The 24,480-nt window shown below is 41.2% G+C and overlaps 1 protein-coding gene across 2 annotated transcripts; it reads left to right on the plus strand.

The window, feature by feature from the left end:
* The first annotated feature begins 8,736 nt into the window (after positions 1-8,736).
* On the plus strand, positions 8,737-22,157 carry KCNG3 (potassium voltage-gated channel modifier subfamily G member 3). 2 transcript variants are annotated; one of them, XM_048934811.1, is made up of 2 exons: positions 8,737-9,518; positions 17,927-22,157. In XM_048934811.1, the coding sequence occupies exons 1-2, from the start codon at positions 8,863-8,865 to the stop codon at positions 18,570-18,572; spliced, it is 1,302 nt and encodes a 433-aa protein (XP_048790768.1). In that variant the 5' UTR covers positions 8,737-8,862; the 3' UTR covers positions 18,573-22,157. The 2 variants fall into 2 exon arrangements, with proteins under 2 accessions (XP_048790768.1, XP_048790769.1); XM_048934812.1 differs by having other exon boundaries at positions 8,737-9,485.
* Positions 22,158-24,480: the final 2,323 nt, after the last annotated feature.

Raw genomic sequence — 24,480 nt, forward strand, 5'->3', positions numbered from 1 at the left:
ATGTAAAGAGAGTGAAAGATTTCTGTCTGTTGAGGACTGAAAGCAGCATTTGCTGCTTTATCAGTTCTTAACAAATTCAAGTCTATTTCTGAAGGCAGCACACAGTTCAAGCACTTTGTTGTTCAGCAGTGAGCTGTTTCCTAAAAGCCCTGGGAAAACCTCATCACACTTCCAGAACTATTTCCCCCACCACAGAGGACAGAAGTAACTCAACTTTTTCACGATCTTTCTGGAATTGAGTATTAAATTGAAATTCACCTTCTGCCTGGTGCTCTGAACACCAAAGGGTAGCGTTGCCATTTCAGACACATCAGTCTTGCAATCCTCTCTGAGCGCAAAATTTCTGGGCCCAGAGAACCCATCATGTCACCGTTCATAACTTCAAAATTTTCTCCATTGCTATTTCCATTACCAGCCTCTATTCCAAGGTTTATAACTTGGCAGCAATAATTTGTGCTAGGCTGAAATTTGTCCTGTGAAGTTTAAGGAACCCAGGAACTAATTTTTATTTATTTATTTATTTATTAACTGCAGAATTATTTCTTTGGTTGTAGGAAACAGAGAAGATTGCTTTTCTGTCAACAAAATACACAAAGAGTCTAATGCCTGCAAACAACTGCACCAAGGAATTTGTCTATGAGAAATAACTGTTTTGTGACTCAAAATAGCTGTCTCTTGTGTTAGTTGACCTAAATGGTCATGTCTTTTTACAGTGCAGACTCTTTTCCATGGAATTTGTTACTGTAAGCTAAAAAAATTACTTTAATACATTGAATTTTGGAGTACTAGACAGACTATCATTGCTAGTGATGAAAATGTATTATATTATTTGCCTACAGAGTCTTAGAAATACCTGGTCATAACTAACTCTCAGTCATACCACTATAAATTCAGCCTAAGAAATGGTTAAAAAAATAAAGAATAAAAATCAACAGCACAAGCAGACAATCTGATTATATCTTTGGCAGTGCCGAGTATTTTTTCACATTCTGTTAAGTCACTGAAATATTGAATTCAAGAGACGAGGAGACTGTAAGGAATATTTAACAATTAATCTGTGGAAATAATGAGACAGAGCACCGGGCTGCGGCACATCGCTTGGTCCTGCTGGGACCCAGCCATGGCAACTGTATGCATGTTTGGATGGAGGGAGCTCTCCCCAGGCACAGCCCCGAAGGCACCGCATCTCTGAATGGGCAATTGCAGCCCCTCGGTTTTCTGCAAGCTGAGCAGGGGACTCCTCCGGTTACACAGAGGCACAAAAGAGGAAGAACTCATCACTTCTTGAGTAGGACAGTCACAAAAGGGCTCCCTGCTTTTGTATTTCGTTCTTTAAAACAAACAAACAAACAAAACAATAAAACATTTTCCTTCCCCATTCTTTTTCTTTCTGGGAGAAGGAATAATTTTTGTTAGACAAAAAAAAAAACAAAATGAAAACAAACAAACAAAAACCCCCAGTAATTTGAATTACTGACTTAGATGGATCTCAGAAATAAAGGTATAACTTCAGGAGGAAAGAACTCAAACAAACAAGGCACTGCAATCGTGAGATGTATGTTCTCAGTGCAAAGTCTGTTTGGCAGCACAAATGTTTAAACAGATGAAATTTCTAAAAAAGAGAGAAGAAATAAGAGTTGCATTTAAACGTGATGGAGAAAATAAAACATACTGATGATCTGATCGCAACATTCTTCAGAAAAGAACTGAAGGTCATGTGTTGCAGCCTCGAGCATGAGGCCACAACAAAAAATAATATTAGTTAAAAGGAGCCCAAATCCCCACAAAGGAAGCTCCTCTAGCTTCTGAAACACACCATGGGAATAGAACACTGCAGTTCCTGGGCAGAGAGATCTGCCACATTAACTTGTTCCTGCAATTTCCCACCTTTCAGAACCAGAGCAATATTGCATTCACTCAAGTGCAACACCTGCAACACTGTGCAGAATGTCTCATTACATGGTGTTAAGCTTTTCAAAAGGAAATGTACAGATTTCTTTCTATTACATTTTTGAGAATGTTTGTGCAATAGACCCTCCCTCCCTCTGCCCTACTTCCCCCCATCCCTCCGAAAAACTCCTGGCTACCAAAGGAAGATCTCATTTAGAATCTGAAGCAAGTGCTTTGTTTCATTCCAGCTCTTGCCATTGAAAGGCACCTAAACATGCCTGGCACCTAACACACCAAAACCAAATTGTACTGAATGTTTACTAAAGATCTTTATCAGAGTAAATTTGCATAGCTCTGCAGGCTGCAGTAACAATCTGCTTCTTGGCCGTTATTTCTAAGCCAGGCAAGATTTTTTTTGTTATTGAGACTATGAAATTTTGTCCTGGTGCCATGTCCAGGCTGGGGTCAGCCCTAAGGTGATGGCGAAGTTAAGGCCCAAGTCCCCCCAGCCTCAGCTGTTAGAGTTTGTTCCAGAAGGGATCTGAAAAATTAGAGGCTATTCAAACTACAAATGCCACAGTTCTCCGTGCTGCAGTCATGTTGGCAGAAGAGTCAGAGTGGCACTGGCCACTGCAGCAGTATGAGTGGCACACTTGGGGTTTGCATGACACAACCACTTCTGAGAGCACACACCCCACTGTGGTGAAGCAACATGTGTCCTCCAGCTGCAGTTTCATTATGGACTTGGCGTGCATTGTAGAGGAATATCACAGTCTACCCTCTTCTCTTAATCCCATTCCTTCCTCCCCAAGGGGAGAGCAGGGTGTCCACCTTCCTTTTCTATCATTAGTGGGAAAAGAAAAATTAACGAACTTGTTACGACTTCCCAAGAAGTGACCTCAATGAATCTAAAGCATAAGGACAGGCCTGCCTGCATGTAGGAGGGGTTGGCAGCTGCCATTAGAGAAACAGAAGTGTCTGTTGAAAGAGGCAAAAATGTGCTTAAAAAAAAATCATTCATGAAATCAGTAATTGCACAGAATGAAGCTACGGTAACTTAATCTAGAGAACACTGCACAAAAATTGTACACAAACTAATATTTCTGCAGTGCAAAAAGAAAAAAAAAACACCATATTTTCTCATGTAGTTGGTTTAACTCAAAAGTGTTTCAGCTGTTCTGATCACTTTTTAGACAGAGAGAGTTAACAATCTACTGTATAGTCCTGATGGGTTTTGCTGCAAGTATTCATACCCGGCCCAGAACGTCTGTTGCTATATCCTGAAGTCACTCTTGACAGAAGTCATGAAGAATAGCCTACTACCACAAAAGGATAGATGTAGCACCTGTGGTGAGGTGATAGGTTGATGGCTGGACTAGATGATCTTAAAGGTTCTTTTAAACCTTAATGATTCCATGATTCCATGAACAGAGAGGAAAATTGAGATACTTTCTGGCTACAAGAGACATTTCTAGCTGTACAATGGAGACGATGGGATTATCACTTCCAATGCATGACTGAGGAAGGAATCATTTGATACATGGGGTGAGAAGTTAGTACTTCTAGAAGCAGATGCTATCTCATGCCTGGAGTGCAGCAGTGAACACAGGGAACATCCATGTAATTTACTTGGATGTTGAGAAAGATAACGTCGGCACTTGGGTAGGACTGTAAACAATTTCTTACAAGCATCTGGGGATAACACAGCCTCTTTGCCAGAAGCAGAGTACTGTCCAACACATTAAAGGTAAGCCAGATGAGTTGCAGAAAATACTGAGGGATCTTTAGGGATCTGCACAGCAATGAGAGACAAACTTCCATTCAACATCCTATGGGCAAACTCAGGCTGGAGAAGCTTTATTGGCTTCCCTGTAGCTGTAATGGAGCTATGCTCCAGTTGTTCCTGAAGCTCTTACAACACAAAGGTTTTAATACCTCATTGCACTGCAGAATTGGGTCTGCCAATGGCCTGAGGAGGGATATGAACTCACCGAATCCTCCAGCACTGCCACAGCCTCAGGAAAGGAGGATTTTTATGAGGTCAGGTCTCCTCACTGAGAAGCAAAGGGATCTCTTTATGAACAGAACAAAAGACGCTGCTGTTTTATTAACTTTAACTGCATAAGTACTCCAGTTTTAGTATGTTAGGAACGTGAGCAGCTTCTTTAGGTTTAAAATAGTTACACAAACATTCTTCAATGTATGCAAACATGACAATTTTTTATAAACTGTAGTCAACAAGAAGACTTCCTGGAATTTCTGGAAGAACATGTAGGATTAGACAAAAAGATGAACTGTTCTTTTTCCAAATAAAAATCTGCACACAATTTGTTGAAGTGATTACATTATGTATCCTCAAGTGTAACAGTAACAGGGTTTCTAAGTCGCATCTCCTTCCCCTATGAGCTTTAATACCTGCAATGGAAAATTATACTGTTTCTCACTAAGGAACAAAACATTTTACCCAGTATTTTCTCTTTGGAATATTTTTTTCACATATCTGGTAGAATTGTACTTACTGGGCAGTAACTCACTGTGGTTGAGTCTCTCCTATCTAGCCCTTGGTGCTCATCACCTGCCAATGAATGAGCAGGCAGGCTCAGTCCTGTGCTGCCTCTGCTGGCCCTGCAGGAGCTCTCTGCACTCTCGCCAGCCCTGGAATTCAGAGTCCCAGTAACCTTTTATGTTAGCTACTTCAAAAAATGTAAGATACCAACAAAATAAAATTTAGATGCATTCATCGGGACCAGTTTTCTCCCTCTTCTCAGAACGAACTATCCTTGAACACAACTTCCCTATGTCCCAGCATTTCTCTCCATCTCTGCAGAGTTTCCCTTCCTCTTGGTAAGAATTTGCAATGGATCTCAGTAGTGTGAAAATGTATTCCTGTGTTCTTCTCTCCTATGAAAATAAGCTCATGCCTTTGAATTCCCCATTAGCAAGTCTCCTTCTAATCACCTTCCTCAGGCAGGCAATGTCTTCCTGTCTGTGCTTGGTGTCTTCCTGCCTATGGTTCTCTGTAACAAGTTGGCTGAGCCCATCTCCAATCAAGAGAGCTTCATAGGACCCACTGATCACTGAAATGTAATGAACTTCAATACTTAGCCCAGTATCATGTTCAAGAATCTTTGCCAGACTTTATCTCAACATGGAGGTAAAAAACAGGGAATGCAGTTGTACGTCATGCCACAAAAGCTCAGTATGACCCACACTGAGCTCCCGATATAAAATCCATTTATTCATGGCCAAATTTCCCAAACTGTTAGCATGTTTCATGCAATAAGTTAGTCTAATTCTAAATATCAACCACAGATTGTATTCTGTGCACATGTATATATATGTGAGTACCCAGCTCTCTCCTAAATGTCATTCAGCCGCTTTTAGAAACATTCATATTCAAAATTATTCAGATTTTTATAAGTGCCTCAGTGACAAGGGAACTGGTGCTCTCATGTCAGGTGCCACTGACAATCCCAGCTGCATCTGTCATTGGACTTTGGTTTGCAGTTCTACATGGCAATAGCCTCTCTTCTCATAGGTTTTCCAGGTAGCCCACAAACCATACTGAAGCAGTGGGACTCCGGTGTGGAAAAGCCAGATTTAAGAAATGGTTCTAGCAGAAATTGTTTTTCCCCCAAGATCTAAACTAAAGATAACTGCAAACCACAGCCCATCTGTGCACACCGAACCTTCTGAAACATTTGTTCTATTCTTTCTTTATTGCCTCTTCAAGTAATTAAGATAAATTTTGTCAAAGCAGTCCCTTTAATACTGAAAAAGTTTTCCTCTTCTAATTTTACATATACAAGCTGCATGCTACTTAAGCAGGAAAATCTTTAGTTCGGTATGTACAAATCCATCATTAGAGGATCCTGCTGCACAGCTGGATCTCCTGGTGCAGCAGTCATAAAGCATCCAAGGATCCTGAGGGAAGACACCAGTAGCCAATGCTGCCTGCACTAACAGCACTCAGTAGCTCCCTCGACTGGAGCACAGTCTGACCTGGAGTTACAAGAGAAGCCTGACAGCAAAATACGCCGACTCACTCACAATAAAAGACTGAAGAACTTCTGTTTTTAAGAGCAAACACAGTGCTGCACTCAAAATACAGAGCAATGGACTCAGCATGAGGCCAGAAAGATTTGGAAATGGCAGAAAACGTTTCAAGTTCATTAAATACCCTTAGGAGGCAATAGCACAGAGCAAGCCAGGAAAATAAATGTTGATACACAAATAGCTATTTTTACATAATGACTATTAATTGTGAAGTTCCTCCTGGGCAGCAAACTGTAACACCAGGAGAAGTGCAGTTGCTTTGATACAACAGCCAGTGTGTATTTCCAAAGCATTTTAAAACAAGGGCGATGCAGAGAAAAGAGCCCCCAACCACCTGGAGAGCTGAACTCAATCACTCCCCGGGAGAGGGCTTCACTGCACTTCAGGTTTTTAGCCAGCTCAGTTCCACTGGAGATCCACTTTAATCTCTGCAACCACAACCTTTAGAAGTGTCTTCTTCTGCTTATATTTGCACTTTTATTTTATGCTTATATTTTCTGTTTATGGTCACACTCAGTCTCTTTAAGTGTCTTTCAGGATCGTAGAATCACAAGGTTGGAAATGACCTATAATATCATCTAGTCCAACCGTCTCCTCATCACCATTGCCACCACAAGCACTAAACCATATCACACAGTATGTCATCCAGACACCTCTTGAACACTGCCAGGGACGGCGACTCCACCACCTCCCTGGGCAGGTCATTCCAGTACCTGACCACTCTCTGAGAGAAATAGTTCTTCCTTATGAACCTAAAGGATCTCCATCCTGTTCTTCAAATTTCTTCACTCACAAAATGCAACAAAAGTTTTTTCTGCTCAGTGAAACTTCCTGGGAAATAAGACACACAGTGATCTGACACTTGTAATGCCCAAGTAATTCCCATGAAAACATCCAAACTTCCATGAGTTGACCAATAAAGCTGCGATTCCATTTCTACAGCAGCGTGACCAGCCGCAGAGGGCCACAGATCAGAACACTTTCTGGGAGATCTCAACTCCTGACTGAAATCTGAGTGTTTGTTCCCAGCAAATTGCTGTTCCTGGTGAGGGAGCGCATGGCTTACAGCTACTGACACCAGCTAGATACAGCAAATCACTATTGAAATGTGGTAATACTGTAACTAAAGTAACTGAAGTGCAACATGCCTGACCACAGAGAGGGAAGAAAAAGGCAACCAACATTGCTGTCATCAAGTTAGTTTTGGTTACCAGCGTTGATCTAAAGGAGAAAATCACCGTATTCAGAAAAATTGAAAAAGTCACATAGGAACCTGTAATGCTTCACCCGCTGGGTCACTTTCAAGCTACAACGTGACTGCAGCACTCTCAGCATGTTACCTGCTCTGCCACGGGGCTTCACAGTGCACGGAGCTCCTCTGCCTCAGATTGATCTCCCGAAGGCACACTGCTGTGCTGTTGCACAGGGCCCTGCCTGCTCTGCTTTCCTCCTCTGCAAACTCACAGCAAACTAGCAGGTGGTGAGGTGTACAGAGCAGGAGGCACAGCACAGCGTGACACTGGAGGCACTCGGATAATCTCTTATTGCTGACACAGCTCCAAACAGATTCTGCTATTCTCTCTCTTTTCTTTTCTTTAACCAAATATTCTAATAATTGTTTCAGAAAAAATGAAGGGCAGAAGCATACACGTCTAAGCAAATAAATAAATAAATAAGTGCAGAGATTTAGAAGAGCTTTTGCTGCTTATAAAATTAAAGAGCAGAAAAAGCACACGAATCAGCAGCAGTTGTTGGAAGCAAACACTTTTCCAGCAGTATGAAAAACAAAAGCCCAAAAGAATGCTCAAAAGAAAGCAGAACGACGTTGATGAGGAGCTGAAGGGCTCACCTTCCCACCTTCCCAGCCGGCGTGGGGTGGTTCCCCGCTCCTCCCGGCGCTCTCGGGCAGAACAATGACGCGCGGGGACCTCTAGCGGCCAAGCGGGGTCAGGCGGGGCGGTGGGACACAGCCGACTTCATCGCCTCCTCCTTTCAATCACAGCCGCCGCTACAGAACGGCTCGGCCGTCCATTTCTCCTCACACGTGTGCAAACCTCGGCTGTGAAAGTAACGTGGCGGCGGCAACAACAACCGTAAAGACAAACACATGTACCGAGCGACACAGAACGGGGACGGTGAACGCCGTTCGGACCCGGGGGTGCTCCCGCAGCCTCACCACGGGTTGCGCCGGGCTGGGAGAGGCGCGGCCGGGAGAGCTGCGGTAGAACGACGGCGAAACGAACGGACAGAGAGATGGGTGGTGGGAAGGGACTCCCCGCGCGTGATGCGAACCCGTGAGCTCGGAGCGTTGGGGAGCTGCCAGCTGCTGGCGGGGTGATGTTGCCGTGCTGGAATAGGAACGCAGGCACGAGGGCTGAAGGCGCTGATTGACTTCAAACTACTCGCGGCGTCCGCACAGCACGGGAGAGAGAAGAAAGAAAGAGGAGCGCCGCAGCCGCCTTCTCCAGCTGTGCAGGAGAGGAGGGCTGAAGGAGCCCAGCGACGGAGCCGGGCAGCCGCCGTCCACGGTGTGCGAGCAGCGCTCGAATCCCAACTCTAAGCTTTTTCAGGGTAAAACACCCTAAACTTCTCCCGCGCTTGGGCGGACGCTCGCGGGGCCGAGGCGAGGGCTGGGGCTCCGCGCGGCGCGGGGGAGGCGCGTCCCCTCCCTTCCCACCCCGCCTCCCGCCCGCCCGGCACCGCCACCGGAGCGGTGCGGAGCGGAGCTCCCGGCCCCGCGGCCGCACCCGCGAGCGGAGCCCGAGCCCTCTGCCTTCCTTCCTTTTCCTCCTCCTCCTTCTCCTCCTCCCCCCGGCCCGTCGCCGAGCGCTGCGAGCGGAGCCGGGGCAGCCGCTGTCCCCCGCCGCTGCTCGCCGCCCTGCCCTGCCCGCCCCCCTCCTCCGTCCCGCCCAAGCCATGAACTTTGGCCGCGGCCCCGCCGTGGTATTGAACGTCGGGGGCACCCGGTACTCGTTCTCCCGGGAGGTGCTGAAGGATTTCCCGCTGCGGCGGGTGAGCCGCCTGCACGGCTGCCTGTCGGAGCAGGACGTGCTGGAGGTGTGCGACGACTACGACCGGGAGCGGAACGAGTACTTCTTCGACCGTCACTCGGAGGCCTTCGGCTTCATCATGCTCTACGTCCGGCACGGGCACCTCCGCTTTGTGCCGCACATGTGCGAGCTCTCCTTCTACAACGAGCTTATCTACTGGGGGCTGGAGGGCTCCCACCTCGATTACTGCTGCCAGCGCCGCCTCGACGACCGCATGTCCGAGACGTGCACCTATTACTCGGCCGAGGAGCCGCCGGGAGAGCACAGCGCCGGTCCGAGGGGCAAAGCCCGGCGGGCGGCGGCGGCCGAGGGAGGGAAGTGGCTGGAGAGGATGCGGCGGACTTTCGAGGAGCCCACGTCTTCGCTGGCAGCCCAGGTGCTGGCCACCGTCTCCATCCTCTTCGTCATCGTGTCCATGGTGGTGCTGTGCGCCAGTACCCTACCCGAGTGGCGGGCGCCGGAGAACCGCAGCGTGGAGGAGCAGAGCAGGTACACAGCAGAGTCAGTCAGGGAGCCCTCAGGGTAGGAGGATCCTTTATTTTCCCGCTGTCCCGTGTGTCCCGTCCCGTCTGTCCTGCCGCTCGTCCTCGTTCTCTGTAGCTGCAGCCGCGGCGGGGAAAGCCCCAGTGCCGGAACGGGAGCCGGGGGCTGGGGAGAGGGCGCTGCCCCGACGACCCGGGTGGCTCCGCGTTCCGCTGCCGGGGGATCCGCCGGTACGGGTACAGCGCGGCTCCGCTCTCCGCGCAGCGTCTCGGAGCTGCCGCGCCCTCCCTCGTAGAAGCCGCGGGGCTCCTTACCCACAGAGAGAGGTTCGCACGCTCGGGAAATCGCGTTAGACCGTACTGTCTATTTAGGGAATCGAAGCTTGAAAAAACGCAGGTCCCTTCTCCTTTCCTTTGGGGAAAACACTTCGGGTATTCACACAGGTCCTTCTGCTGGAGCAGACCCAGCGTGACGGATCTGACCTGGTAAAATCTGGCACGTGGGAGCAGCCTCACCCCGTCCCCTTTTGCCACTCAGCATCTCTAAGCAGACCATCGGGCTGAGCGCGGAGCTCCTGAAATGCTTCATCCCGTACCCCGCTGGGCGAGCGTAGCATATGTTTACATTTCCTATAGACACAACACGTGTAAACACGCTACACGTTGTGAAACAGTTGCAGAAACAAGAGCCCGGGTTTTAGGCTCAGCTCCGAGTCTTCCAAGCTAGAACAACCCCTTTGTTTTTCCTCTTTGTGACCTCGGCTCGGGGTTACAGCCATGTAACTGCTGACTTCGGTATCACCACTCTCCATCTTCTGCTCTCCCAGGGAACAGAATGAACGTTGCTCCACTAAGAGTTCTCTCATAAATAAGCCTCAGACAACACCAATTAAAGTAAACGCTTCTTGTATTTCCCACATCTCTTCGTTTAAAACCAATAGAATATTCAACAAAAAGTGTTCAGCTTCTACTCTGCTCAAGGGGCCCCACAGTGAAACTGCAGCCCCGTCATTATGAAATTACCATCTTTTACCATAGAGTTAGTTGGAATGTGATATATCACATTCAGCTAAATTAATTCCTTGGAAAGTATTTTCCTAGTTTCCATTAACTTAATGGAAAGTGCACCTGTATTTCTGTTTGTAGCTGGGCCAAAGGATTAATTGTATGAACAACAAGAAAGCAGCTACAGAGTGAGAAGCTCTTGGTTCCTGCCCAGATGCAGCTATGTCAGAAGCTGCTTTTACACGTTCTTCCAGTTAGGAAGCCTTACATAACCTCTGCGGACTTACTTCAAATGGGGGATGCTCTGCATGACCTCTATGTAAGGCAGGACATGTAGATATCCCCACTAGATACGGGAAAATACATGCAACAGCAACATAGAACCAATGTGATCAAAGAGACGGCACTTCGGCCATATCTTTGATCACGTCTTTATGTTGTGGACATTAATGATTTTCCACTCACTGAGAGTTTAATGTGCAGATGGACAAGGCAGATGACCAAATTTTTATTTCATAGTACCTTTTTCTTCAAGAACATGTATAGAAGCATGTAGTTTTTTTCCTCTGATTGATTGTATATTGCGTAACAAGTGTTGGGATCCTAAGTACTCATGAGATTTTCTGTATAGCCAAGCACCTGCCAGGGTAGGGAAGGCTGCTTTTAAAATGGAAAGGAGCACTGCCAACGATAGGGTAAGTTTCCTTAGAAGCAGCTGTAGTAGTCTATGGATTGGCAATAACAACTGTAAAAATTGCTGTGAACAATTTCTAACCTTCTTGAAAAAGTCCATTGCACACAAACACACAGGCTGGTTCATTTCATGTGTGTCTTAGCCCATGTACTATCTCTGTATGTCAATCAATAGCAATTTAATGTGAACACACTGACAACAGGCACGAATGTATTCCTGCCTGTTCAGAGCTTGCTCCTGAGGTGGCCTTGTCCCTTAGAAGAGCCACTCCTTTCCTTGTCCTGCCTGCTGCATAATGACTAAAATGCCTGCGATGTCTGCAGGAAAGGAGTGAGCTACCGTTGCTTTTGAGCAATCCAGTTAAGTTGCACCTATTGACACTTGCCAGAGGATTTGACTTAATGTATCTGGTTGTCATCTGACTTCATGTCATTTACATTTCCTTAGGTTTCCAAAACCTGAGCAGCTTACCTGAAAGTCTGACCTTAGAAATTGCACAGCAGTGCATAGAGTGATGTACTCTGGCAGTACCACCTGTCAGTGAGAATGCTCGTAGAAACTTGCCACTGGTTTCCTAGCCATCCAAAAGTTTGAAGTGAAATTCTGTCTTTTGTTTATTAAGTGAGGCATCTTACTGAAACGAAGAAATTCTATGTAACATATAATATGCAATAATGTTTATTGCCAAGATAAATTGTGACATCATTGCAATATGGAGATGGGTTTTGACATATAGCACTGTAGTTACCAGTACAAAGACTTGACATCCTTAAAAACACATTTCAAAAACTTTTAGAGATAAAAATTGAATGAGCTTATCTAGAACTCAACAGAAGGGAGATTTTGGATAGAACTGACTATTCAAATCAGTATCCATCAGTACTTAGAGCAGATGAGCATTACCTCAGGAAATTCAGTGACCCTAAAATCTTGCTGACATTTTCAGTCTTTCATAGGTTTACCAATAAAAACAAACAACTGTCCTTTTCTCAGTGTTATGTTACTTACGGTTGGAAAGGTGCCACACAAGTCATTTCTGTGGCTAAAGTGAGGTAACCACCCACAGAACCGCTTAGGGCAGCTGTAGTGGAAACAGCTCAGCCAGGGTGTCTCCCCCATACCTGGACGTTGTTTCTAAGGGCAAGGTAGTAACTAATTCCATAATGTACAAAATTAGCCTCTTTAATGATGTTTGCAGTAAGGGTTACTACTGCTGCCAATTAATACCAGCTGTGTTTATATCTTTTTTTTTTCTCCCTATTATACAAACACCTCTTCACCAGAAGAGGAATTGAGTCCACCAAATTTTTCCCGTATCCTTCTCGGAGATCCTTATGTTGTTATGACTTTTCACTATGATAGGACTGTCGAAAGGTGAACAACGTACATCTGTTTTTGGTCCTCACAATAACACCCTTTAGAGGGCGGCAACAGAGAACTCCAAGGCTTTTAAAAGAGAGAGGGGATGAAGAATCTTATCTCTGAATTTCACAGATCTCAGAGACAACATAATTCCCTCATTTGAAGAGGGATTGCCTTCCTCAGGTCTACATTTAGGATGAGGGATGAGCTATTAAAATTTTCTCACATTCTATGATTTCTCTCTCTTGCCTAACTTGGCAAGTTTCACTTACCAGAACTAAAGATTTGCATCAGATCTGCACAGTTTAGGAGCAGACAGGAGAGACACATGTCTCCCTTCTGTTGCTTCTGGCAATTTCAAGTCATCTTTGCTCTCTTCTGAACTATGCCAACAGTTGCATTCTGAGAGTCTCTGATCACAGATCCATCCATAAACTGACCAGAAGCATCATTTTCTGAAGAGAGTTTAAGCCTGTGACAGGATGTAATTTGAAGCTGCTTGACTTAGAGCCAGTGCAGTTCTACCTACTATTTTTCTAAGACTAATATGAGTAGCTAGGTAGCATAAAAAGAGACTGTTGCCTCTTTTCCACTTATGATTAAATTGACATTGAAATAATCTCTCAGTTGTCACTTGTATATGATTGCTGTGTTGTTAGGCAGAAGAATTTAAACAGCATTTCTCAACAGATGCCAGTCAGCTTTTTTTTCTGTCTGCAAAACATCAGCTTAAAAAGTTACATTTGAATTTTAGAGGCACAAAAATCATTATTATTTCAGAACACCCAAACGTTCCTGCTCAACAACTGTTCATAAAAATAATAAATTCTTTCTTGGAGAAAATCTAAACACCTTTTTTTCCCTAAATTCTAACAGCAGGCTGAAGGTAATAAACAGAACTCAAGATTTAGTTTAAAAACCCAGATGTGGATTCTTCTTGTGAATTTAAGAGATTTTTGAAAAGTTGAGATAACACAATGAATGGACATGCATCACTCCCTGGCCACAGTGGCACCTGAACAATCTCACCAAGGCTGGGTGCTAATCCCATGTTCCAAGAATGTGACAAAAATGCTGAGGACCTCAGGGCTGGAATGTTCCTATCCAGATGTTGCTTGGAAGCTGGGAAGCACATTTTCCTCTTCTCCAGGCACTGCTGGTCATTGCACCTCCCCAAGAGGCAGGCACTAACCAACATTTAATGCATTAAGAGTTACTGCTACCAGAGCAGGGACAGAAGGGGAAAATGCCTGCAAAACTGGCTGTTCTATGGTCCTTGCTCTGCACTTTGTAGGCAGGCAGAAATCCTGTTGATTTCAAAAGGGTTTAAAAAGGCTTTTTGCTGAAATGATGACCAGTCTTCCTGAGCAGGAGTTTGATCTTTCTGGCTACTTCTTGGACATTCTTCAGGTGACACGGAAATAGGATTTAGCAACAATTTAACACATCAGTGCTGACAGCCTTGAATCCTGCCATAGACTATCTTTAACTGTTTCATGTTTTCCTCGTGTCTTGTTGATGTTTATGTTCTACTTACAAGCTCAATCAGTAACAGTGCCACAAATTAATATTTTGGGGAGATTTCAACTGAATCACAAGGGGATATTAAAAGTATACAAACTGGCACATTGGGCCAAGGCATAACAGCAAGCTTAAACACTTTACGATGTTATTATAGTAAAAAAAATTAAATCATATAGCAAAACTAGTCTTGTTAGTGATTGAAAAATATTTTGCAAGCACTTTTATTTAGTGTACATAAAACTGCCTATTCCAAAAGGAAATTATCAGACGGAACAGAAAATTAAACACAGACTGGATTACAGAGGAAGTGAGGCTCAGAAAAGCTTCACTGCCAGTTTATGGCCAAAAGACTCATTAAGTATCAAGAGGCAATTTCTTGAAAAACAACAACAACAACATCTCATTGTCTTTTATCTGACTTAGGTCTGGGCCAATGAACAGTAAGTTTGAGCAGAAATAACCTATAATTAATTAAAAATTAGAACTTCATATTCTCTTTGGTTATTCAGATTTTCTGGGGTGTTATCAAATAAATACTTCATGAGCTTGTTTTTCATTTCCTGTCTCCTTTTTGGATCTCAGCTGTTTTAAAACTGAATGGATAAAACAAACATACACTAAACAAGAACAGGTATTACATTTTACCAAATAAAGCTCATGATTTAATTATACACTTAGATACAGATGCTGAAGCAGCTTATTATTTCAGGAACAGGCAGTCTGTCATGTGTACATGCAGCAATATTTTAAGAATTGATTACAGTTTGGTAACATTAGTGTTCTTAGTGAATTTCAGTTGGCCTTAGCTTGATATAAATTCTTTTAAGGATTTTAATTTTCTTATTAGGTATTATTTCTCCATTAACAAGGATATAACTTAGTTATAAAGATAAGTCAGTATAAGGAAGAGGGAGATGATCTGAAAGTGGAAACATAGTATGTAGCACTCTAGGTCTCACAACAGGTCAGAAGTTTCTAGTTGTGCTCACCAAATCACTTACTCTCTTAGGTGATTCATTAGGATGGTTGAAATACATCTACAAATGAGGAAAAAAAAAAGTGAGAGGAGGAACAACACATTTCACTTGTGTCTAAGTTATTTGTCAGCTCCCAAGCCAGTATGTATTGAAATTGATGAGAAAAAGGATTGATTAATAAAATGTGTATATATATATACATATGGAGAAATGGAAGTGCAATATATAGTCAAGCAGATGTAATGCATCTCCACTATTTTGATCTTGCTCTTCATTTTACATCATTGATGTTCCTTAGCTCTCTTGTAGTCCACAATAAAAGGTTCTTCAGTCCTTCCTAAAGCAGTATAACTGACTTACAGTATCTCTCATGCTCAGGACCATTGGAGTAAAAGAATGGATTCATCACATTTCATCTAACATGGATTTTTACTTGCACAACTGTTTCCCAAAGTTATACCAGAACACTCAATCAATTGTGATTCATAAAGATAACTTCTACTGAATCACAGTGATTAGGACTTAGCTTCTTCAAGATTCGACTCACAGATAACCTGCCAATTTGGGATACAATCGAGGAATTACACCACCATTGTTTTAGGAGCATGAGGAGAAAATACCAAATATAGCAATTTTTAATGGTAAAATTAAGAATGGCTTTTTCATTGAAATGCTCAGTGTCATAGGTCACAGGTATTAATTAATTAATTAATTAATTATCAGAGAAATCTCACCAGGAATGGAACAAAGTTGGTTGACATTATTGAATTCTTAGCTGCAAATTTATTTCCAGCCACATTTCTTGTAATAATTACAGGAAGATTCAGCCAACTTAGAAGCACTTTCAGCCTTCATCAGTTTATTCATTACCATAACTTCGCTGTTTGGCTCCTTTTACTGAAGAAAGTTTTATGTATTTTCTAGCCATGTCTGTAAAAAATGAGTGAAGTGAATTTACCCAATTACATTTTTTTCTTGATTTTTCAATGTGACGATAATTCACATTCATACAATAACTTTCATATATTCTGTACAAGACTTGTTTAGAAGACGTTATGATCCGAACTTTCTTTTTAAAACCAAATTGGGATCTGACCTAGTTACCATTCACTATTATTATTCACAAGAACACTAGTGTCTTCAAAGGCTCAGTGTTTAAGAGAACACATAATTCTTAAGGGAAAGCTATTTTTGAAATTCATGGGTCCTTACATCAGAGGTTGCTAACATGAACAAGCAATTTATAAGCCCTTTATTAAGAAAGGCTCCTTGCTTACAGGGCTTTCACTGGTATTTGTGAAACACAAATAAGATCATTACAAGGTCTGTGGCTGAAATCATAGCATACATTATGAATATACATCAACTGACTATTACTATTGCCTCTACTTTTTAGTATATAACTGAAGCGAATAAAGGAATAAAACAAAGTTAAAACAAGACTTGAGTGTATGAAGCTTTTATGAAAGTTGTTTTATAGTCTGTTAACATAATTACAGCAGTTATAGAATAATCTGTCTCTCTAGCAGCCCACTGTCTTAACAACAATGTCAACAGATTTCAGAAACAGTAAATATGTATGTATATGTAAATGTGTTAAGGAAACAAAACTTTAAGTGACAGCTAAATTATTACTTACAAATCATTATTCTTCCTATAGACAATACCTTATTAGAAAACCTGCAGTAGAAAAAAGTTGCATCTAGTATTTTCAGGTCTCCACTCTAAGGTCACTTAGGTGTCAGACCTGTTGGTAGAGATGGTACTGGTGAGTGGCTTTTTCTTTACACAAAAAGTGAAAGCAAACAAAGGAAAGAGGGAAATACTAATTGCCATTCCATCCAATATTAAGCAAGTGACAACAGTTTGAACAGTTTTTCCTAAAGAAAAGGGTTATTTTGAGGTGTGATATTCAACAGAATGTGCACTACCGTTATCAAATAATTGCAGAGAAAATTTATCTTCTGTTTCTACCTTACGTAGAAGTTTCAATTTGGAAATGCTCTCAACTCTCACATGCTCATGCAGGACTTTAAAACATTCAAGAGAGTGCTGAAATCACCCTCCAGAAGAGCAGTGCTTTCTTTTATCAAGGCAGCTATTTGTATTTGAGAAGACAATCCTGCCTATCATTTTGCTCCCTGACATTTTGTTATGGCACAGTTTAGAGGGAGTTACATTTAAAAGAAAATATAAAATTCAGTAACGTTCAGCATAAAGGCATACTAGATTATTACTTTGGTACTATGTTTACCCTATGGTGAAGAATAAAATACTATCTGTATTCAGTGGCAATACTATGAAATCTTGAATATAGTTCTAGGTAAGCCCCTGTTTGGGATGCAAATAAGACTGGTTTCAGCTGGTTCTTAAAGAGCCAATTTGCATGAATTATCTGATGCAATAGCTGATTTCCACCTACTCCATCTTCATTTTCATTCTAGTTTAGCAATCTGGATCAACACATCACCAGTTCACTGATCCACAGTCCTTGGCATTCCTAAATGGATCAAGCCTCGCAGATTTAAAACAAAACCACGAAGTGTTTTAGATTATGTTACACACTGGCACTGGTGGCACACCATTTTGTCTAGGGTCCCAGATTTTGTAGGCATATTTCTCCAGTATTAGGATAGGCATATATAATCCACAGAAAATGATCAGTGAATGAGGTCTTAGCACAGATCAGTTTAAACTCCTCATTAGATCCTAAGGTTATTTGCTGAAATCTGGTGCTTCATGCTCAGAATAAAAACAGTGTGGCTTTCTGTTTGTCATTTGTGAAGGTCTGAATGTCAATTTGCTAATGTCTGTAAAAAAAAACATCAAACCTCCACCAAAGCCCTTTCACAGAACATAAATGCTGTACTTTCTTTTTTTTGACAGGATAATTGAAGCTATCTGCATAGGCTGGTTCACTGCAGAGTGCATTGTGAGGTTCATCGTTTCAAAGAACAAGTGTGAGTTTGTCAGAAGACCTCTCAACATTATTGATTTACTGGCAATTACTCCTTACTACATCTCTGTTCTAATGACAGTTTTTACAGGGGAAAATTCGCAGCTCCAGAGGGCTGGAGTCACCTTGAGGGTCTTAAGAATGATGAGGATTTTTTGGGTGATTAAACTGGCTCGTCATTTCATTGGCCTTCAAACACTTGGTCTGACTCTGAAGCGTTGTTACAGAGAGATGGTGATGCTCCTTGTCTTTATCTGTGTTGCTATGGCAATTTTCAGTGCACTTTCCCAGCTGCTTGAAAATGGGCTGGACTTGGGAACTAAGAATAAGGATTATGCCAGCATCCCTGCTGCTTGTTGGTGGGTGATCATCTCTATGACCACAGTTGGTTACGGTGACATGTGTCCCATCACAGTACCAGGAAGGATTCTTGGAGGAATCTGCGTGGTTAGTGGCATCGTTTTACTAGCCTTGCCAATCACTTTCATTTATCATAGCTTTGTGCAGTGTTACCATGAGCTCAAGTTCCGATCTGCTAGGTATGGTAGAAGCCTCTCTGCTGAATTCTTAAATTGATCCAACTTGAATTCTGTTGTAGTTACTTGCTAAGCTTTGTCTTAGCAGAGAATGGTGGGAAGTCCCTTCATGTTACCTTCTTGACTGGACGGTCCTATGGAACAACATTCTCGCCTGCCCGGAGAAAGCCCATCACCATTCAGACAGGAAAGATGGCTACCTACCTTGGGCACCTTGCAAGGAGAGAGAGTGATGTTGTCAAATTTGAGAGAACAAAATGACACAAAAGGATTCAGAAGTCCTCAACCAGACTCCAGCTTGGTCTTGAGTTTGCCTCTCCACACAAAAGCAGAACAAATAAATGGGCTTAACACTGAGGTCCATCATTCCCATAATTACATCTTATATCATTCAGAGCAATGTTTAGCAGAAGTACATGCAGCTCTGAATGTTGTGGCAAAGATCTCCCTAACCACAGTTACTTTCTTCTCTGGAATCAAACCTTTAATAGAAGTGTTGTGCTTTTTGAAGATCAACATAAAAGTACTGGCATTGATAAATGTATTTTGAGGTAGTTTAGTGAGAGAGCTATCCAAATTTTATATACACTCAGTTCAACTCCATCCACCTGAAATTACACATTCATTAGCGTTGGTTTTTTTCCACCTAAACATTTATCTATATCACAGTGAAAGCTCTTAAGACAAATTATAAAATACCATCACTTGGAACAGTCCGGAGAAAGCATGGAAAACAAAAGTAGCTGCTCCCTCTCAAATAAGACTCTCCATCATCTTTAAATTACACAGTCCCTAACCAAGGATACACTTCATGGAAGTATTAAAAGCAGCTGCCCAAAAGATATCAAAGAAAGTGAAAAATAGAAGTGCAAGTTGCACTTGGCAAAAGGGTATATTCTCCAGTGTAACTACAAATTAAAATGAATCAAGTTAGGTTCTGAAATGCTGTTCACTACATTTCTTGTGTAGTACTGCTAAATAGCCTTGTACTGTATAATTCTGAAAAGCTGCTATGTAGAACTGTGCAGTTACATATTAAAACACGTTTAGGTACAGCTTTACAAATTCGGGTACCAATAAACATCAGTGAGGAACCTCATTACTAACCTCAAAGTTCAGAGTTGTCAGCATAGTTGAATTTGGTGTGCTTGCCTTAAAATAATGCATTTAATATTACTGCGCTGTAGAAGCATCTTTTGTATATGTATTTGTTAACAGCTTTAGAAATAAAATGAGTACCACCTAGAAAACACGGATTTGGAACTGCTCTCTCAGAGAAAAGCATCACATTGTCCAGTGACTGGTATGTTGAAGGCTCTACTCTGAAAGAACACTTGAGACTTCAACAATTTATTAGCATTTTATGTGGTCTTAGTCTTAAGTAGTCTTAAGAAATACACTGAAAAATAAAATGTTTCTGAAGACCTGAAAATAATTTTAGCAGCTTTCTCAAAGACAAGCTTGACTTTTCCTTCAGCAGTTTTTAAAGGACGCATTATTGAGTAACATTGCAAACATACCTCCATTTCTTGTCACTGACACATTCTGGTGCGCAGGTGGTCAGCTGTAAACTTCCCTATTCTGCTATACTTATGCCTTTTGTATCAGAATTGTGTAGTTCAGGAATGTGCTCTTGCAACCACAAAGTGCTGAATATCAGTTGAACAAAAAATTCTTAGATGAGATTCACATCTGATGTTAGTTAGGCAAGCAGTGACTTCAGAGACACTCTGATGTCTTACTCCGGTGGAGATGCTGGCTCTGTATTCCTGCATGTGTACCTATATATATCCTGCATATATTATATATTATAGTCAGTTGCAATATTTTCTCCTCACAAAAAAACTCCTCCTTGATAGAACTGAAATTTCAACCTTAAATCCAAACACAGCTGTTTGAAGAAAATATTTTCATCTTCTAATGAGAAGTTTATTTTGACAGTATAAAAATAATCCAAATTTTAAGGAGAAAACTTCTATTTTTTTTTAAACTTCTCTCCAAATTTTTTCTTTTAAACATGGAAAAACAAAAACAAACAAAAACCAATGCCCAGTTAAGATCTCCTACCTACAGATTTTCATGTTATTTCTCAAGCATTAACCTTGGGAAAAATACCAATGAATGCCCTTAAAAATGACTTTGTCTTTTGTTCATTGACCAAATCAATATCTGAGGTAGAACCCTCCTCCCACAAAACAACTCATCATCAGGACGACAACTGTTTGAAATCAGTATACAATGGAAATGCACTTTAAAGTATGTTGCAATCTTGATTCCAAGACAAAATAAAACACATTTCAGTATTACTCAATGCTACCATAAATCTAATTTTTAGATGCCTGTACAAAGGAAAAAAATTAACGCACATACTAACTTGTGAATATCAATTTGCTTCTTGAATCATTTTATATAGGCAATTAAGTACAGGAAAATTTCGTAGATGAACAGATCCAGGTTATATCTGGTACACAAACAAAATGTTTGATCCTTTATGAATTGTTTTCCAGCTAATGAATTGGTTCCCCAGTATAAAAAGATTAGCTACAGAAAATAATTGTGTAAAGGAATAAGACTGTGGAAATATATACTTTTTTTAAAGTTTATGTTCAATTTTTGTATGGCAAAACGTGGACAAAATGACCTTATGTATTTTTAATTCAGCTATAATAAAATATTATTTTGAAACTGCTCTCTTTATAAGACAACTAAGAAGAGATACTGTTGGGTTGGTTCTTCTGTTGTAAGGTTGGTGGGGCTTTTTTTTTTTTTTTTTTTTTTTTTTGGCTGTTGCTTTTATTATCAGCATGTAGACTCTGGTTTCTCTAGAAACCAAGTTGAAATAACACGACCTCAACAGTAACCTTAAAAGAGAATTTTATACTAAGCAATTAGGGTTCTTGATTTTTAGCAGTATATGTTATACCATTCTCTATGGACAAGTGTTTTTCTTTTTTTTTTTTGTTTAGTGAAACTGTAAAGAAAATGAATTATATTCGTGGTCCAAAATAAGAACATATTTGAACAGGTGAAACTTTTACTGAAAGTGTACTTGAGATTGTGTGTTTTTTATGCAGCCATTGGGTACAGTGCTTTCTTTTAAAATATAGCATGTCAAAGCCAAATGAGGACAAACTGGCTCATTTCTAGTATTTGCCAGTTTTAATCCAGTACAATAAGAATATTTAATGGTTGGTACCTCTTTGATCATTAGAAACATTTGCAATTGAAACAGATTAGATAAAACACAAATAATAAAAGTGAAGATAAATGAAGACAACTTACAACTGTGACTCAGCCTTTCTGTTCACCTGAAGTTAAACCAATGCCAATGGATTCTGAAGTACCATTATCCATCTCGAAGACAGCAAAAGTTAATCATACCTTAGAGTAGGATCAAACTTCAGATTTGATCCTTAAGACTGACCTACTGGGTCATCAGACCTTCGGGTACTCAGTGCCACTTAAACACTTGAGAATTACTGAAATCACTGTTATTGAAAGGTGCCCACACTACATCTATCTTCCTTCTAGAATTCCTCATGAAGCATCATCCTCAAAAATTGCAAAGAATGAGAGACAGTTTTCTTTGATGTAAGTCTGTGAAATAATATTTCTTTTATGGACTCCTGCAAAAAAAACAAACAAATGAAAAATCCCAATTAATTTAGTCAACTGGTGATTTTACAGTTTTATTATCATAGCCATTTAAACACATGGAATTCACTCTTACTGCACAGTGTAGGTGTGCACAGTGCTGGTGTACACAGCAGCAAGTTTGAAGATAAAAAATCCCATATGCCTTTCTTGATACCTATGTATTTAAAGCAAAAGGTACTTGGTTTTCGTATTGTCTATGACATTTTGTTCCTGTGAAGGAATCAGTCTCCAACTTCTTTAGTGTTCAACTTTGCTGTTTCAGAAAGAAACTCATATCCTTATGTGTTCAAACCACTTGTCTCTTCCCCTTTCAATAATGATAAGAAAACCTTACAAGCCTCAAGAGCCTGCCAGCAGTAGCAATGCACACACAGCAGACACTGAATTCCATATTCAAAGCAATGAGTCTCCCATAAGCTAGCAAGATGAACAAGATCTGCTCTGCTCTGAACATTCTTCCTCATAAGAGATTCAGGATAAAACAACCAATTAGAATTTTGATCTCTGGAGGTACCTTCATGTTTTTAATATTATCCTTTCCAGTGTGCTCACAAGATGTTTGCCAGAAAAGAACCTTAGCTTTGCAAAGAAAAATAAAATAAAATAAAATAAAATAAAATAAAATAAAATAATAAAATAAAATAAAATAAAATAGAAATAATGACTTGTTTTAGACAACAAAATTCTTCAGAAAACATTTTCTGTTATTTGTTTGTGAAAGAAAACATACACATTAGCATATAGGACACCAGTTCTTGCTATATAATAAACAAATTTCTGTTTATAGTAAGGAGACTTCCTTAAGCAAGAAAGGTCTTCTGGCCTCAATAGAGCTACAGCAGTTTACATTAGCTGAAAATGTGTCCCAACACATGTGGAAGAAACAACAAAATACCACTTTTATAGTGGAAAACTAATATGATCTATAGCCTCTGAAGTGCAATGTAAGGTAGGGAGTATCTTTTACAAATGATGTAATTGGATAAGCATCAAGAAGGCTGCACTGGGAGCAAGCACAACTGATAGTATGGTTGACAAGAAACTTTAAGAGCCACAGAAGATGAATAAAATAAATCTTTACTCAAATTAATAAAATATGAATGTTTGCAACTACATGCCAAACTCCTTTATTCTTTACAAACTCAAATGTTTATAATTTTATAGAACATTTATATATTCTTTGCTTCTCTGTCAAGAAAAATGTATGCTATCATTTGGAAATGTAATGGATATGTTTTCTTGATGTGAATACAGAATTAGATGCCTAAATTCATAAAATAAAATTTACTGATTTTGTGAAATCTTTTGTGGGTAATAGGTCAAGACAAACATGCTTAACTGTATAAAATGTTTTACTTTTAACAAATTCTGTGGCTATTCATATTAGTACCATGGCAAAAACTTTCCTTTAACAAATTTTGGCTTTTGAGAAGCTTGTCATTTAGAACCTTGAAGCCTTACTTAACAGAAAATCTGTATATTTAATCCACAAGCTACTGTGAGACAATAAACAAACAATAGAAAGGATTATTCTTTTCAACAACAGTAATTGTATGGCATTAAAACAATCTCTGGACAGAGATCACTGACAAATGGTGCACTGCAGGGCTCAGTACTGAAACTGATGTTCTTTACTATTTTCATCAGTGTGGAACTGGGTTTACCCTCAGCAAGTTTGTGGATAATATCAACCTGTGTGATGTAGTCAATGCACCCAGGGACAGGACACCATCCAGGAACCTAGATAGGCTTAAGCAGTGGGCCCAGGAGAACCTCATGAAGTACAATATATCCAAGCACAAGGTCTTGCATCTGGGTTGAGAGAACCCCCACTATCAGTACAAGCCGGCAGATGAAAGGGTTGAGCATAGCCCTGCCAAAAAGAATTTGGGGATACTGGTGGATAGCAAGCTGGACATGAGCCAGCAATGTGCCCTCATAGCCCAGAATGCCAACTGTATCCTGCGCTGCATCAGAAGAAGTCAGCAGGGCAAGGGAGGTGATCCTGCCCATAGTCTGTGACGGTGAGACCTCACCTGCAGTACTGCGTCCAGATGTGGAGTCCTCAGTACAGGAGGGACATGGACCTGTTGGAGTGTGTCCAGAGGAGGGCCACAGAAATGATCCAAGGGACAGAACACCTCTCCTATGAAACAGGCTGAGAGAGCTGGGGCTGTTCAATCTGAGAGCGACCTTTCAGTATCTAAAGGGGGGGCTATAAGAAAGAAGGGGCTAGACTCTAGCAGGGACTGCTATGACAGGACAAAGAAAATAGTTTCAAACAAAAAGAG

This window comes from Lagopus muta, chromosome 2 (genome assembly GCF_023343835.1).
Source record: "Lagopus muta isolate bLagMut1 chromosome 2, bLagMut1 primary, whole genome shotgun sequence".
NCBI classification, from domain to species: domain Eukaryota; kingdom Metazoa; phylum Chordata; class Aves; order Galliformes; family Phasianidae; genus Lagopus; species Lagopus muta.

What these genes read in the sequence shown, in the direction of transcription:
- KCNG3 (XM_048934811.1), top strand. Translation starts at nt 8,863, where the DNA reads ATGAACTTTGGCCGCGGCCCCGCCGTGGTATTGAACGTCGGGGGCACC. An exon ending in TCAGTCAGGGAGCCCTCAGG is followed by an intron (nt 9,519 to 17,926) that starts GTAGGAGGATCC and finishes TTTTTTTGACAG; the next exon opens with GATAATTGAAGCTATCTGCA.